General features: G+C 40.6%; 2 protein-coding genes across 3 annotated transcripts in view; both read left to right on the top strand.

The window, feature by feature from the left end:
• LOC101855834 overlaps nucleotides 1-10,365 on the top strand; it is an 18,808-nt gene extending 8,443 nt beyond the window's left edge. Inside the window, exon 4 of one of the 2 annotated variants that reach the window (XR_004858319.1) lies at nucleotides 1,757-2,129. The gene's annotated coding sequence lies outside the window, so the exon portion shown is untranslated. Of the gene's footprint in view, nucleotides 1-1,756; nucleotides 2,130-9,976 lie in introns of those variants that run through there. The other variant, XM_035968631.1, reaches the window with a different exon arrangement.
• Nucleotides 4,529-10,131, top strand: LOC101864034. The gene is made up of 3 exons (XM_013079934.2): nucleotides 4,529-4,887; nucleotides 8,096-8,437; nucleotides 9,921-10,131. The coding sequence occupies exons 1-3, from the start codon at nucleotides 4,850-4,852 to the stop codon at nucleotides 10,129-10,131; spliced, it is 591 nt and encodes a 196-aa protein (XP_012935388.2). The 5' UTR covers nucleotides 4,529-4,849.
• Nucleotides 10,366-15,857: the final 5,492 nt, after the last annotated feature.

The raw sequence follows: 15,857 nt of genomic DNA on the forward strand, positions 1-15,857 counted from the left end.
ATAGGCCTACCATATCTCGATTGTTTATTGATGGATTTTGATAATTCCTTTTTTAATGTTCTTGTTTCATAGAGTAGATTTGAACCCACGAGGTGTAAACGTCGATATTGTTCAAAATTTTTTTTGCTTGTGGTACCTAATAACAGTATTTTATTTACAAAGGTAAAGAGGAGAAAAAAACGGGGTTTTAGAATTGTGTCTTTATTATAACAGACTTTTCGTTATAAGTGGACTCCTCTGTATTCGGTTTTGGTGGAGACACGCTCTAACATACCACATACATGTATTTAAAAAAGGTAAGAACTATACATTATACATGTACCAAATTAAATGACTACGCTTGTATGTATAAACACAAAAATTGAAAACAACACATCAGAACAATGACAAGAAAACAATTAACACACCAACAAATTAAAACACAACATAGAGGAAAATGAAAGAGAACCAGCAATATAAATAGTAGGCTATGCAAAGTACTTATATTCTTCACATGAAAATAAATCAACTCAATGTCAACGAGTGAGTAAGAGACGAAGTGAAGCGAAAGTGAAAATAAACTTTCTTTCTAAAAGTTAAAAGTAAAGAGGTTCGGGTTTTAGAGTTTTTTTATTCCCCATTTTCCCCTGGTTTGTTTTTATTCCCCGACGGTGTGTGCTTTCTTTTTCTTTTTTGTAAAAAATACACAAATCGCGGACCCAAAAATGCCAAAAATCGCTGTCACGATTCGCAGGTCGCGGCCGCGACAAACGCAGATGCCAGACAAAGCAAAAACCTGTTTTTATCAGTAGGAGTCATAAGAGGTTATTCAAGGACGTACCAACGTATTTAAATGGCAAGTGTTGGCGAGATAAAACAGATCTTTTCCTGAGCACCTTGTGAGACTTGAAAGAGACATGAAGATGAAGGTTCTTCTCCTCGTCGCCATTCTTATCTCTGTGTCAGGGGAGGGAGACTTCAGTCCATGCATCAATGACAAATTCCAGTAACATTTACTCGTTATAATGTGGATGTGGCTGCCTGCATGCCTTTACCACCACAAGCTAGAGCTTCAGGCTTAGACTATCATGCAATGCTCTATTATAATATTAATATAGTTAAACTAGTTTTCTTGTGCATATCCAAATTTTTTGTTTCTTGTGTGTGTGTGTGTGTAAGTGTAAGGTTTATTCGCTTTTAATTTAGCATCGACAAAAATTTCTATATCACTTGCATGGGATAGAGCTATATATATATATTACTGAATCTATTGTTAATAATAATATACTATTCCTACCGGAGACAATCACAAGTCATCTCCTACTACTACTACTACTACTACTACTACTACTACTACTACTACTACTACTACTACTACTACTACTACTACTACTACTACTACTACTACTACTACTACTACTACTATTATTATTGTTATATTTATTGTTACCATTTATTCATGTAATATTATTATTAATATTATCATTATTGTTATTAATTTATTTACTTATCATTATTTTATCATTATTATTATTATAGTAGTAGTACAATGTAGTAGTATTTTTATCATTTTTGTTTTTTGTTTCGCTAAGGATCTGTTTTCTAGGTTTCTATTGGTAAATGTGTGTGGTTGGCGGGTGCTCTGGTGTGGTGTTTCTTATCAAACCTCTATCCTCCTTATATCTCCATCTTTTCTTTATAATATGACCTACATGTAGTTGTGTTACAAGTGCCGTAAAATTCTGATTAAAACTTTTAAAAAAATTCTGTCCCCCAGCTTGCATGCCTAGCCCGGAGGTGGGAGCCAACAAACTCGCTCGTGGTACTATCTGCCAACGTTTTCTAAACTTGGACTGTGTCTGTGCGGGGGGAAAGAGGAAGAGAGACAGCAACGGATGCATCTCCTGTCACTGTCCAGACCCCATATGGGACTTGGGGCACAAATTAATTGGGAAGAAATAAAAAGTTAAATTAGTCCTCTCCAACATGGCATCTATAAAATGAGACCCCCCCCCCCCCGCAAAAAAGGAGAATGCTTGACTTCGACGCTTGGCGTAGATGACGGAATCTTTCTCTATTTCTCTTCCATAACAGACGAAGTACATCATGTTTGTCTTGAACGAGAAGAAAATAAAGGGAATTCACTTAGATTGTGTCTCTTTTCTTGATTGTTTTACTAGATATCACAGGCCACCTTTATGGCTTTTTGTCATCTTTTTAATCACCCCCCCCCCCTCACAAACCTCCAATTTTCTCTCCTCTCTGTCTGTCTCTCTCTCTCTCTCTCTCTCTCTCTCTCTCTCTCTCTCTCTCTCTCTCTCTCTCTCTCTCTCTCTCTCTCTCTCTCTCTCTCTCTCTCTCTCTCTCTCTCTCTCTCTTCCCCCCCCCTATCTCTCTTTGTCAAGTATTAGTGTTACCATCCTTTGTTGACGAGTGTGCTGGGTGAGCATATTCTGATCTCTTACTTCAGCGAGCCTCTGTTTCAAAGCGTGTTTCAAAAGGAAAGTATTCCCACAGATGTTCACAAAATGGGAAGGGCAGGTAGGAGAAAAGCGTAGACTACAGATTATTCAATCCGGCTCAAGTCTTGGACAGTGTCATTACACATGGAATGGTATTATTGTACAGAAAAAGACGCAAGAGGGGTGGAGTGGAAAGTGCTGTCCCCGTAGAATTATGCGAATTTAGATGGCCAAATAATGCCAAAAAAAGCCAAATTATGCAAGTTACCGTAACACCTTTCGCGACATGTTTTGCACTTTTTCAACACATATTTTCAAGACTTTTATGTTTTAAGTACAAAAAAATTTAAAACAGAACGTATCAGTATCAGTAATTTGTAGTGTATTTGGAAAGAAAACAATACACATCTGTAAAAAAAACAAAAAAACAACTAAAATATATAATCTCTGTAACTTTCAGTTGTAGATCTAGACTGGGAAAGAAAAATGTAAAAAAAAAAAAGAAAAAAAAAGGACATCTGGACCTCTGATGCTGGCACATTACTAAAACCAGGAACACCTGTCAAACATGAAGCATCAGCAGACATGAGAACAACAACTTTTGATGGATTGAAAAATTGAACATGCTCAAGGAACAAAATCCCAAACCATAACCAAGATCTTCTACCAAGGGAAATAACTAACTTTTCACTTAAATAAGACTTATTACGGTGATTATTTCCCTTTAATCACATGGCGAGGCGTTAATTAATAAAATTAATTGTTTTGTTTTTAAAAAAGGGGGGGGGATCGTGAAAAAACGCGGGGAATTCAAAATTATGCAAATGTGCAGAATTACGCGAAAAATCGCGGCCGCACAATCGCATAATCCTACGGGGACAGAAAGTGGTTGTTTGCACGGGTGAATGTTTTTGATAGGTGTTCCTTAAACAAGGTTCGACTGTACTGAAAGCTCGTACAAAAGGTTGTGGGTGGTCACTGGTTGGCGGGTGCTCCGGTGTGCTTTGTCGGATCCTTCCTTCCTATCAAACATCTATCGATTTTTGTCTTGTCTCTCCTCCTTCATTCATTACTGTGTATGTCATTCTCTAGCACTACCTTTAATCTTTGGCACTTATAAATGACCTATATTTGTGTTAGAAGTGCCGTAAAACTCTTGCAAATCCTCAAACGAAAGGCTGCTGCCGCTTCTAGAACAGTTACGTCATTCTTCAGAACCCTTGTTTCCGAACTGCAGTTTCTAGATCTCTAACTAAGTCTGATCATTGTGGTACATGACCTTGTCCTAGTGAATATTATTATCTCTCCCTGTCGTTTTATTCTTTATGCAAGAAACATTCTGAAACTATGCAAACTGAGCCCCAAAAATATGAAATTATGCGATTCTGTTGTTGTTTTTTAAAACAAAGAATGATAAAGGAAAATAATCAGAAATTATGCCCCCCAAAAATGATCAAATTTTGCTAAATTATGCGGGGTGCATAAAAAAAACCTCGGGGACAGTATTATAGAGGTTGGTGTTTTGACTCGGTAGGCCTACACCAACCATACAGGACAGGGTAGAGTAGGCCTAGCCTACATGATTGTATAGATCTATGATTTTGAACATAATAGCATAGCCTATACTATAATTAATGAGGAAAATAATAATGTTAGGTAAATAGATCTGTATACATGTAGTTGACTCAACTTTATTTTAAAAAACAAAAACCAAACAGATTTAAGTGGGTGGTTGGCGGGTGCTCTAGTGTGATTTGCTTCTTCTTTCCTATCAAACATCTATCGTCTTTATCTCCCCTCCTTTTTTTGTGTTTATTACTTTCTTGTAACACCTCTAATCTTCGGCATTTATATGACCTTATTGTGTTGCGAGTGCCGTAAAACACTTTAAAAAACTTTAAAAAGACAGATCTAAATTTATTTTTGCGCATTTGATTTGTGTGATGGACATTATTTAGTGAACAATGCTTTTTGCCTCTTTCATGAGGTACATCCGCTATTCTCCATTCTATAAACTTCCGGTTTATTTTAGGCTACTAAGGAATTGTTGGAAAAATCTTTGAGCGGATGTTGTCCAAGTCAGTCAGTCAGTCGCCATATTGTTCGCCATTTTGCTCAGTGTAGCGAGTTGCAAAAGCTGTCTTCTGTTTGAAGTGTGTTGACTCACTGCATTTAGTTGGAGACGATTTGCAAGTTATCCAGAACAATTGTTTGGCTGTCGAGTCGCTTTTCTGAAGATTTCACGTCGATCTTTAGTATCTTTGTCTTCCAGAGATCGATTCGTTCCTGTACTGAAGTAGAAGAGTCCTGCCTTCTCTTTGTCTTTGCCGCCGCCATGGGGAATTTTGCGTCACTTCTCCCAGATGAATCAGTAATAGAGTGTATTGACTTGGTGGAAGGTCAGTTCTATGGCCTGGAAGGACCGCACATGTTCTTGGGATTTGAGGTGAGACGTGATGATTTCTTAGTCGGTTTGAATGTTGAAGGAGAGCGGCTGTTGTTTGAGGTAGATATCTCTAGTGAAGGTGAGCCTATTGTCAGTGCTCCTTTGGCTGGAGGGCCAGAATGGTACAGGGACTGGTTGGGGCGGGTGGCTAGGAGAGAAGTGAGGTGGGCTACTGGACCAAGGTGTGGGGAGGTGATAGCTTTATATGACGTAATGTGGAGGAAACCGATGAGGGGATAGGACTAGATCTAGATGGTGGCTAAGTGATTTAGATCGCTGAGTCTGAGTGATGGACTTCTGTACTGTATTGTATGTGTGGCAAGTGTGTGTTTGTCGGGGTCCGTGCGTTGTTTAAGTTGTATTCTATTATTCTATCGATGTGTGTATGGTTTTAGGATTTTTGTATTTTTGGTTTTTGCCCACGTAGAGTCAGACTGTTCACTTTAATAGGTTTTGTGGGGATCTCTCTCTCTCTCTCTCTCTCTCTCTCTCTCTCTCTCTCTCTCTCTCTCTCAGGGAATTGGCTTGTCCATGACTTGGATTGGAACCTGCAGACATTTTTTTCTTTGTTTTTATGTTGTAGATATAAAAAGTCAATGTATGGATGAGTGTGTTTCAATGTATGGATGAGTGTGTTGTTAATGTGTTCATCGTCTTAAAATAGTTAAATGTTTAGAGTTTATAATTTATTAGATAAGGTAAGACGCCATAGTACAACCAGTAATTTGTGGTAGGAAGTGCGCCAGTCTCAATAATAGGTTTCACCTTCTTTACAACCCACTAACACCGACCCTTTGTTTGTCTGTTGTCATATATATAATATATAGCCAGTCAAGTCGGTGTATGTCATCGCTGATCATTAGTTTTATTAGTTGTAGCAAGGGGAAAAGACAATTAATATTTTTAGGGGAAGAGGAGGGAGAATAAGACAGCTGTAGGAATTGAGAATGGAGGATATCCATAACGAGCGACCACAAGTATGAGACAGAGTAGAATACAGAGTTAGTTGCTGGGGTAGGAGTAGGGTTTGAGGTTGGTCTCTTCTTTATTGTTTGTTGAGATGGTCGCTCGTTACGAAAGTCCTTCCATTGATAATGAGGAGAGCTGAGATAGATTTAACAACTGGGAGTTGTGTTGTTTTTTGTTTTCGATTTAATTTATAAAGTTGTTTGTGGGGCTCGTGCTTTGAAAGGCATGGGGTGGTGGGGCTATTCAGTCTGAAGAGGAAACCGGGTATGAGGGGTTGGGTGTCAAAGGGGAAATGACGCTCAATCCCTCATAGTCGGAGAAGTCGAAGACGGTAGTCTCAGAAAGCCAGGTAACAACGATAGCGACAGCTCAGTTTTTGGGCAGGGCAATTTTTGAAGGAGCTGAGGGGAGTTGGTGGAACACATCCACGAGCTACATATATGAAATTGAATATTTTATATTTTTTTGAGTAGTTGATATGAAAAAGGTAGAACTATTTTAAGGGTGTGGGCTGTTGTGGCTGAAAGTCCAATTGTTATCAAATATGAGAGTTCAGGGGTCAAGGGGGAACTGACCTTTGACCTTTCATATTGGGTTTCAGTTTTGGAAGGCAAGGGAATCCAGAATGCCTGTATTCGGTAAGAAGGGGTATGGTAGTGGGCCCATCTTTTTCGTTTTAAATGATAGCAGTTTAAAATTTTGTGTAAAGGTTTGATGATTGGGATTTTCGGTTTACTTGGCTGGCCATAGTGTAGAGACAAATGTATATATATGTGTGTGCTGTTGTTGTTTTCCAAGGCCCATGGCCCTAGAGTAGATCCCCATTAACGTAGTCACCAGTAGATGAGACTGAGCGCACATATTTCGGCCTATTTTTTTGTCTGGTGACGATTAACTAAATTTGGTTTGCTCCACTAGGGAGTGGGAATGTGGGAAAGTGCCCGCCTCGTGACTCTTTGGGAGCAGAGGATGTTAGGATATAAAATACTTTAAGCTGACAATAATATTATGGTACTGTCGTAGTTTGAGTTCTGTGTGTTTGCGATTTTGTGCTGTCTAGCTTTTGTAAGGTGTTGTTTGCGTTGTGTTTACTGTTATTTTGTTCTTAGTACTGTGTACCTACTAACTTTCTTCCCCTGGTTGTACTGATTATTATTCATGATGGCGTTCTTATAATAATAGATTCTAGATCTATGCTAGGAACGGGCACGGGACAAAATTATAGATTAAAAAATTATTTTGCTTCAATGATTGGCAGCGACCAGTAAAGTAGACAAGCTTCATTTCAACAGTTGTTTGCTTATTTCATGCTCAGTCATCTCATAGCTGCGCCTGTTGGCAAAGTACTCAAAATTATCATCAGGTATCTTCTGTTTGCCTACAACTGCTCTGAGCAAGAGAACGCCTCTTTGCCAACGTCAGCTTACCTGTTTCTCCAGCAGCTGTGGTAACTTTGGACTTGCATTAAATACCAAAAGAGATGAAAATAGTGTTGTAACCACCTCTCGGAGAGCTTCGTATTTGCATAAAAGTGTACCTCTCCAGAGTCTGCGGTCTCATATTTTGTTCATGTCAGAGAGAGTCAAGTGCAGTAGAAAATTTCACCTACCTTTGCCTTAGGAGCAGACTGTCTCAACAAACAGCCAATACAGACACAGAGATCAGTAACGGTTGCTAGAGCCGGTGCAGCGTTCAGACGACTCGAAGGAAAAACATCTGAGAGCACAGAGTAGAGACCTCAGTCTCAGCACAAAGCTGAAGGTTTAAGACAGCGTAGTGATCTTTGTCATCGTTTTCCTCCACGTCAGTTTCATGCCTTGCACTTTTTGGCCGTCTTACAACACTGTTTCGTCAAGTTTATAAAGAGATTCAGATATGTACAGGATGGAAGGTTACACAGTTTGTTTTTGAAACAGTGCAGATCTGTTTGCTATGTTGAATAGATCTTGGAACTTGGAACAGTTTGAGTGTTGCTATATTTTGTGTGCTATGTTTTAAAATGCAGAACTTTGTCCAAGTTGAGATGCAGAAATAATTCAGTGTCAAACTTCTTCGGAAGCAAGATTCTAAGAAAAGAAACTCCAGTTTGGGACAATTTAAGTGAACAAAATTTGCCTTCAGACTCTAGGTTGCCTTTGCCTTTGTTAGTTTTGTTTAACATTTGGCACCTTAGAAGTTTTTTTTGTTGTGATTGATTTCATAGATCTTTTCACTGTGTAAAACGTCCACCTGAAAACAGGCGTTCCACCAGAGGACGGAGAGACACGTTGGACCGGCAAGAGAGCACGAGTCACTGGAGAGCCCGTCATGAAGCCGGAAGACGTGGCCACTCAGCAGACCTAAGCCAAGACTGGCCTGAGCTGGATTTCCTGCAGAGACTGCCACAGTTCCCCTTCCCCATCCCCTCCCTTGCAGAAGTTGGAAGTACTGGGCCTCATCGTGGCGCAAGGGTGAACACCCTGTTCAAACCACAAGACACATGTCCTGCTGAAACAGGAGCAGACTGTGTGGAGAGGTTTGAGCTGGGTGGCCAACACAGTACTACACTCACCAGTGTGAAGGATGAGTGGAGAGTCTATAGGCAAGTGTGCAAAATGTGGGCTGTTGGATGTAGTTTGTTGGTGTATTGAATGAAAGTCCGAACTTGAACTTCTTGTGTTTTTTAACCCTTCCAGCCCCATGGGCGTATATTTTCAGCAGCACTTGCACCTCCCACGGTCCCAAGAGCATATATACTGTTTTGGGGGGTACCAAATTTGCGCATTTTCGGAAAACGCGAACCTAATTAAACTTTAATTTTCATATTTGTACATTTACCATTAAACATTGTTATATGTTATTATCTAAACCCTCATTACAAAGATACTACATCACTTTTTAGAATGCATGCCTTTTTCTCTGAAATACTGCTTAATTGGCTGGGACTGGGATAAGGGAGTGCACAAAAATGGCTGGGGCTGGAAGGGTTAATGTATGTATGTATTTCTTGTAAGTAAATTGTTAAATGTAAGTTTTGACTACTTCCACAACTAGTTTAATCTTTTATGTCATGTATATTGGGGCTGAAAGTGTAACACTACAGGTTTTTCATGCTGTCCTCTGTTTAATTCCCCTGACTGCCCAATAGCAAGGGAAATGACTCTAACACGACTAGGTGAAGGACGATATCCCAATGAGTTATTTCCCTTTGTACACACTGATGAGATAGCTTGGGGTTGTTTTTTTTAATGCAAGTATGTATTTCTTGTTAGTATATATCTTTTGATCTAAGTTTTTTTTACTTTATATTCTAGCTGACACAGCCCTGTGCTCTGCTATCTTCAAACCTGGTCATAAATGAGACTTTCTTGTGATGCTAGAGACTATAAACCTGTACTAGAAAAAAATTAACAAAGTCAAATAATTGATTTTTGTTTAAAAATTTTTTATTTATGTATTATTTGTCTTATAAATACTTTTGTATTGGCTATTCCGTACCACAACTTGTGCATGAGTATCAAGGTACCAGACCTGCCAAGTGGTGTGATAAAATTGGCAATCTGCAACTGGCATAGATTCTTTGTTTATCCGTCCCCCGTCGTTTTATGAAAGAAAAATTCTGAAATTATGCAAACTGAGCCCAAAAATGTGTAATTAAGCGATTCTGTAAATTTTTTTTTACAAAGAATGATGAAGGAAAATAATCAGAAATTATGCAAAAAATGACAGGTTTATAACAGAGGCACAAATCTCTGCACAAAGTGACAAAGTCAGATACACAGCGGCACAAATCTCTGCACAAAGTGACAAAGTCAGATACACAGCTGCCGGGTACACAGATAAAATTGGAGCCATCTGATTAGTTCTGTTGGTATCATTGTGGACAAAGTAGATGGTCAAAGCTCTCAACCCACATGTCTTTGTCCTATCGAAGACGGACTTTAAAATTCAAAGCTCTCAACCCACATGTCTTTGTCCTATCGAAGACGGACTTTAAAATTTAGGACTTAAATAGCCTGATAGTGTTGGTATGGACTTTAAAAAAACCTATACAATGTCACTGACATCGACAACTTTGTTCACAGGGGAGAGGAAGGCCATGTCACTGACATCGACAACTTTGTTCACAGGGGAGAGGAAGGCGGAAACTTTCACCGCCAACGTCTACCCCCACCATCAACATGTCTGTCGACAAAGGCGTGTTGGCGTGGAGTGGCAGTCTCAAGTCTCAGCTACCCAGTGTACTGCCCAGACAAGCCAGGCAAGTTTGGTGTCAAGATAATTCCAGCTCTGTGACTTCAGCAATGCCCACTGCACACTTGCCAAGTGCTCAGATAAAATTGGAGCCCTTCAATATATTTTTTTCATAATCTATTCTTGAACCCAAAGTGGATTTACCCAAATCAGTGTATTTTTGGAGATAAATTGAAGTCCATTCCCATCAGTTATGCGCAGCTTATTGTAACTGACAAAAAATTACGTTGGTTTATTTGCAATATTTGTCTGACTTACTATAAATGAAGTGAAAATGCACGTTTTTATCTGTGTGTATTTACTATACTATTCTATAATGGTTTATTTGCTACTTTCGGTATTTAATGTGATCTACCGCGGTTCTGGAGACTCCATTTTGTCCTTGTTTCCTTGACACATGACAACAATCCAGTAGACAGGGATCATCCAGCAACAAGCTTGCTTACACTTACAGATTTAACAACAAAGGACAATGCTGATGACAAGGAAAATGAAAATGATTCCTCGGACAGAGCGGAGTTGACTCAAGAAATGTTTTTTGTTTTTAAAGTGCACCTGCAATAGAAATGTCGACTGTTGTGACCCCAGCACGTCACCGTCACTGACTTGAGCACTTGACAGCCATGGAAGATGTAATACAACTTAACAGACAACGATTTTAAACTTCTATCAACAATAGTGGCGACATCTAGTGGCGAGGAGATAGCTGGGAGACGCGGGCCCGGGGACTCTCTTGAACTTATCGTCCAGCTCAGTACTGAGTACCATCTAGTTATGGGAACCCCTCTCCAACTCATACAGCTCACAGCTTCTACTGGGGTCCTATCAAGCCATCTAGTTGTGGAAACCTCTCTCCAACAAAGACAAAAAAACATTTTAATGGGCCTACGGCAGTCCTAAGCCTGCAAACCAACTTCAGTTGGGAACTCAGAAGGGAATGTTTTTTTAATAACCCACCCCCACCCCAAGAGAAAAAAAAAACTCAGCCTGAGTGGTCGGTGGGTGCTCTGGTGTGGTTTGTGCCTTCTTTCCTGTTAAACTTCTATTGTCCTTATAATGTCTCTCCTATTCTTTGTATGTTACCCTCCAGTACTTACTTTCACTTTTTCTGTCCTCTTATGCCACAAGGTGTGGAGGGGAGGTCAATTGTTGGATTTATGCTAGGTGTTTTGATCATCATGCTGTTCTTTTGGAGGGTCTCTTTGACTTCGTTGATCCATCTTTTTCTTGGCTTTCCTTTTGCCATGAAGTTGAAGCCATCACATCACAGTGGGTGGTTGACGGGTGCCTTTGTGTGGTTTGCTTCTTCTTTCCTATCAAACATCTACCATCTTTATCTTTCCTCCTTTTTTTTTTGTGTTTGTTACTCTCTTGTAACACCTCTAATCTTCGGCACTTATGACCTTATTCTGTTGTAAGTGCCGTAACACACTTACTAAAACTAAAACTAATCTGTTTTGTCTTCTTTATCGCCAGCAATGGTACTGATACTGATACATGGTTTCTATTTGGTCACTTTTTTAGCACAAGGGGCCTGTCCCGAAAAATGCTGTTTTGAGAAAATCGAAGGTAAAGTTTTTGCCCCTTGTTCAGTTTCTTTAAAAGACATGGAGAGTTTTCTCTATAAAAGGGGCCGTTCAAATATAATCTTACGCCTGGGGAGGGGGGGCGGGTCTTTGGTTCCTGTAAGAAAAGTGTAAGGGGGGGGGTCTTTAGCTAATGTAATATTATACTTTTGTGAGGGGGAAAAAATATTTTCGACATAATGATGAACTCTGCATTTGTTGATGATAACTAATTTCACTTTTTTTTCACCATAAATGATCAGTAATAACATAGATACAGTGGAATCCTGATAAAGTCAACTTGCTTACAGTCAACACCTCACTGTAGTCCCGTTTCTTACCTTCTTTGTTTAAGTTGAAGTAATTGTGTTTCTGATTTTCTGATACAGTCTACCACTTGAGTATTAACCTTTCGTGAAGTCAACAATTTGGGGCTAAATCCTGAGGTGAATTCATTCTAGAAGAGGTATTTCGCCTGAGCAAGTGGTGTACACACCACCAATTACATATATGTACTTTGTTCTTTCATTATCTCTTGTTTTGGTGACAACTTCAGAATTATACTCCCTGAAATTGAGATTACATCTTGTTTATTACGAGGTACTTTGTCATTTTGTAGCTGTCATCTTCAATTTTTAATGGCACTAGTACAATGGATAAAGTCAACCTTGCTCAAAGTCATCCCCTTTTTTTCTGTCCGGGGTGTTGACTTTATCAGAATTCCACTGTAACTTGTTTTGTTTTTTAATTAAAGCGCTTTTGTCATACGTGAGTCTCAATTTTTTTCCTTTTTATTAGTAAAAAAGAGTGTGTATTAGGTACCAGAAACTAAATTTTCAAACTAGCTGTATGCCAAATTTATCTGTTTCATTTGAAAGGCCTAGATCTATATCCACTGAGCATTTTGGTACCATTGTTTAACCTCTCCGTCAATTTTTAAGAAAATTGTAGTTGTTTAAAATTTGATCAAATTTGTTAAAGTCAGTCACTGGTTGCAACCCCATGTTTGACAGACAATAAAAATGTAACAAGTGCACTAAACATCTCCACATTAACAGAGTACAATCACTATAACAAATATATGGAGCATAATTTTTTTCAAGACTGTGAGATATTTACAAATCAGTAGCCTACTTTATCACCTCAAACACGATATCTGTCGTTATTTCGACAAAAACACCGAGCTTTGACCCGGCCGGCGTCGCACCGGCCCCCGTGGCGAGCGAGTCGGCTCTATACTGTAGTGTACCCCGCGTGCGGGGTCACATGCTTTATGAGTCTAGCGGATGGATTGATGTTAAATAATTCCAATTTAATTACTTTATTCTAATAGGAAATAAACTGATCTTTTAATTAATACTTTTTATAAGCCGGTATTTTACATATTTTGTGTAAAAAGTGATCTTTAAACATTTTGACGGTATTTTAAAAAGCTTTCTATAAAGACGCCAAAGGCCAGTCTATATCACGGGAAAGCCCGTTTAAAGCTCTACAGTTCTCCGCCAATGAAAAGACGGTATTTAATCATCCCTCGTTCCGCGAAGCATTTGAATGCACGCGTGTCAATTTTTCAACCGGCCGACCTCGCATTCTGACCGCGAGGGGCTTCGCTTTCGTCGGCGATTCTCCGGCTCCTAATAATCGGACATATAAACAACTTACACCACTGTAACGAGGAAAAGCTGAACTTTTACAAGGTGTACGGCATGTGGTGTTTTATAGCGAAAGAGCAAAGAAAGAGCGATCGGAATTAACCCGATTTTACCGATACCACGCGGTCGGAAGGCCGCGAGTGCCCGCGAGGCCGTGTTTACGCTACCTATGTGTATGCAATAATTTCCTTGAATGATTTACTCTAATTGTGAGGCAGCGTGGTGAAATCAGGCGCTCGTCAAAATAATGAAAGTGAAAAAAAAAACCCTGGCATTTTTCCACAGGTTTGGGAACTTTTATTGAATTTTTTCCCCGCGTTAAACACCTTTTAATCCATACTGAAAAACGTTCATTACATGCCCAAAATTTGTGATTTTTCAGTTTAAAAGGCTCTCAAGCTATTGAAGTTATCAAACTTTGGCGGCCGTTTTCTCACGAATTTTACCTCTGAGATCAGATGATAACTTCAGGGACAGAATTATTGACGTCAGACAGTTTTCCTGTGAAAAATTCTAGGCATACAGACAACAAATCAAAAGAGAAACTAAGGATTTTGCAAATTCAAAGGGTGCCCAATATATCTCTGGGCAAACAGCAGCAAGACAATAACAGTAAGTTACTGCTCCACAGTCTTTGGTTTTTGTGCGTGCGCGCGCGGGCGTGTGTGTGTGTGTGTGTGTGTGTGTGTGTGTGTGTGTGTGTGTGTGTGTGTGTGTGTGTGCGTGCGTGCGTGCGTGTGTGTGTATGTGTGTGTGTGTCATGTAGGTGTTTGTCTGCGGGCGTGTGTGTGTATGTGTGTGAGTGTGTGTGTGTGCGTGTGTGAATGAAAGTTTGGGAGTGTGTTTTTTTTTTTTTTTGTGTGGGGGGGGGGGGGGGGGGTTACAGTCAAACCTGTGTAACTCATCGAGTCGGTGACGAGGATGGCCGACTGATACTCCGTGGTCACAAGGGCTTCTGTGATGTCTTTCTTCTCCATGCACATGCTAGACGTAGTTATACCAGTGGCACCTGACAGCTCTCTCTCTTTCTCTCTCTCTTTCTCTCTCTCTCTCTCTCTCTCTCTCTCTCCCTCCCTCCCTCCCTCCCTCCCTCTCTCTCTCTCTCTCTCTCTCTCTCTCTCTCTCTCTCTCTCTCTCTCTCTCTCTCTCTCTCTCTCTCTCTCTCTCTGAAAGCCCATCCAGATTTGACTCCACGCTGTACTGATCAATCTGTGAAGACGACTACGTCGCCTTGTTCACTGTTGTCCTCTATCAGCGTCTCTATCTCAGCATCGGCTGCCCCCTCTGTCCACTCACGACATTCTCTGCCTAAGGTTGCTACCACTCGAGTATGCAGCCCAAATGTGTCAGTGACAATGACCTATGCGCTGCCCCTTCGGATGTCTTGCACTTCACGGCATTTAGCCAAAGCCGTCGCTGACTCATTCATCCATTCAGTCCCTCTGAGCAGACGTGTACGCACAGTTCTTCCCACTTTGTCAGGTAGTGTGTTCTGATAATTGGTGCTGACTCTCAAATACGCTTTCAATCTCGTGACGTTCTATCATGGCTGGGAGGTCCAGGAGATAAGCCATCATAGCCTGGCATGATGTGTCTCGAGGGTACCCAAGAACAGTCCGCATACCATTTTTCTGAATTCTTTCAAGGCGTTTCAGCTGCGACGTTGACAAGGTGAGGAGACCGAGGCCATATTCTATCACAGACAGAACGAAAGTCTGGTATAGTATGGCTAAAATTCTCTGTGGCATTTTGCTACACGCCATGGTTTTCAGTGCAGTGAGATCTTTTCTGGCTGTTGTGATTATCCTGCTTATGTGATCTTTACCTGAGAGTGATCTGTCCAAGGTGATAACCTTAGTGAGTGCTCACGCTTCTCGACCCTGTCGTTGATAGTGACTGTGGGCATCTCTGCCTTCCCTGCGTGATTATTCAGCGAGCACCACAGAATACAGGCCTTGTCGGGGGTGGAGTTTGACGTTTTGATCTACACACAATTTCCCAATTCGACCCAGTTCCTGTTGCACCGGATTAGCTGTTTCTTGCTGGTCCTTACCCTGCCTGCGTACAAGGACATAATCCGCAAAGTTCAGCACACGCCCAGGTACTAAGTGGCTGTACAACCATTCTCCCAGTATCTCTCTGTTCCGTAGACTCCAGTTGAGGATTCCTGTAAGGTCCCTGATGATGTCTGCCTCAAGGTCTTTCATGTGAGAGAACCGTACACCATCTGGACCTGGGACGGTATTGAGAACACTTGTTCTCTTCTCTCAACGTCATCGTGACTGAGGGTATAGTTGAAGAGTTCATTAGCTCACCGCTGGCGTATTGCGCAGGGGAGCCTTTTTTGTTCCTCTTCGTTGCTCTGGTCTGTCTACTGAATACATCGGGCAAACAGCGCCTCACCTTTCTCCTGGTCTGATCGCACCCATACGTCGTCCTCCCTTTGGAAGTCTGGTAGACGTTTGGCCAGCTTCTTTTTCATCGTTGTTCTGTAGAGCAGGCTGAATCTGTAGAGTGCCTTGTCATCTGTCACCTCTTGAAAAAAATGGTT

Source organism: Aplysia californica, unplaced genomic scaffold, assembly GCF_000002075.1.
Source record: "Aplysia californica isolate F4 #8 unplaced genomic scaffold, AplCal3.0 scaffold00004, whole genome shotgun sequence".
Lineage (NCBI taxonomy): Eukaryota > Metazoa > Mollusca > Gastropoda > Aplysiida > Aplysiidae > Aplysia > Aplysia californica.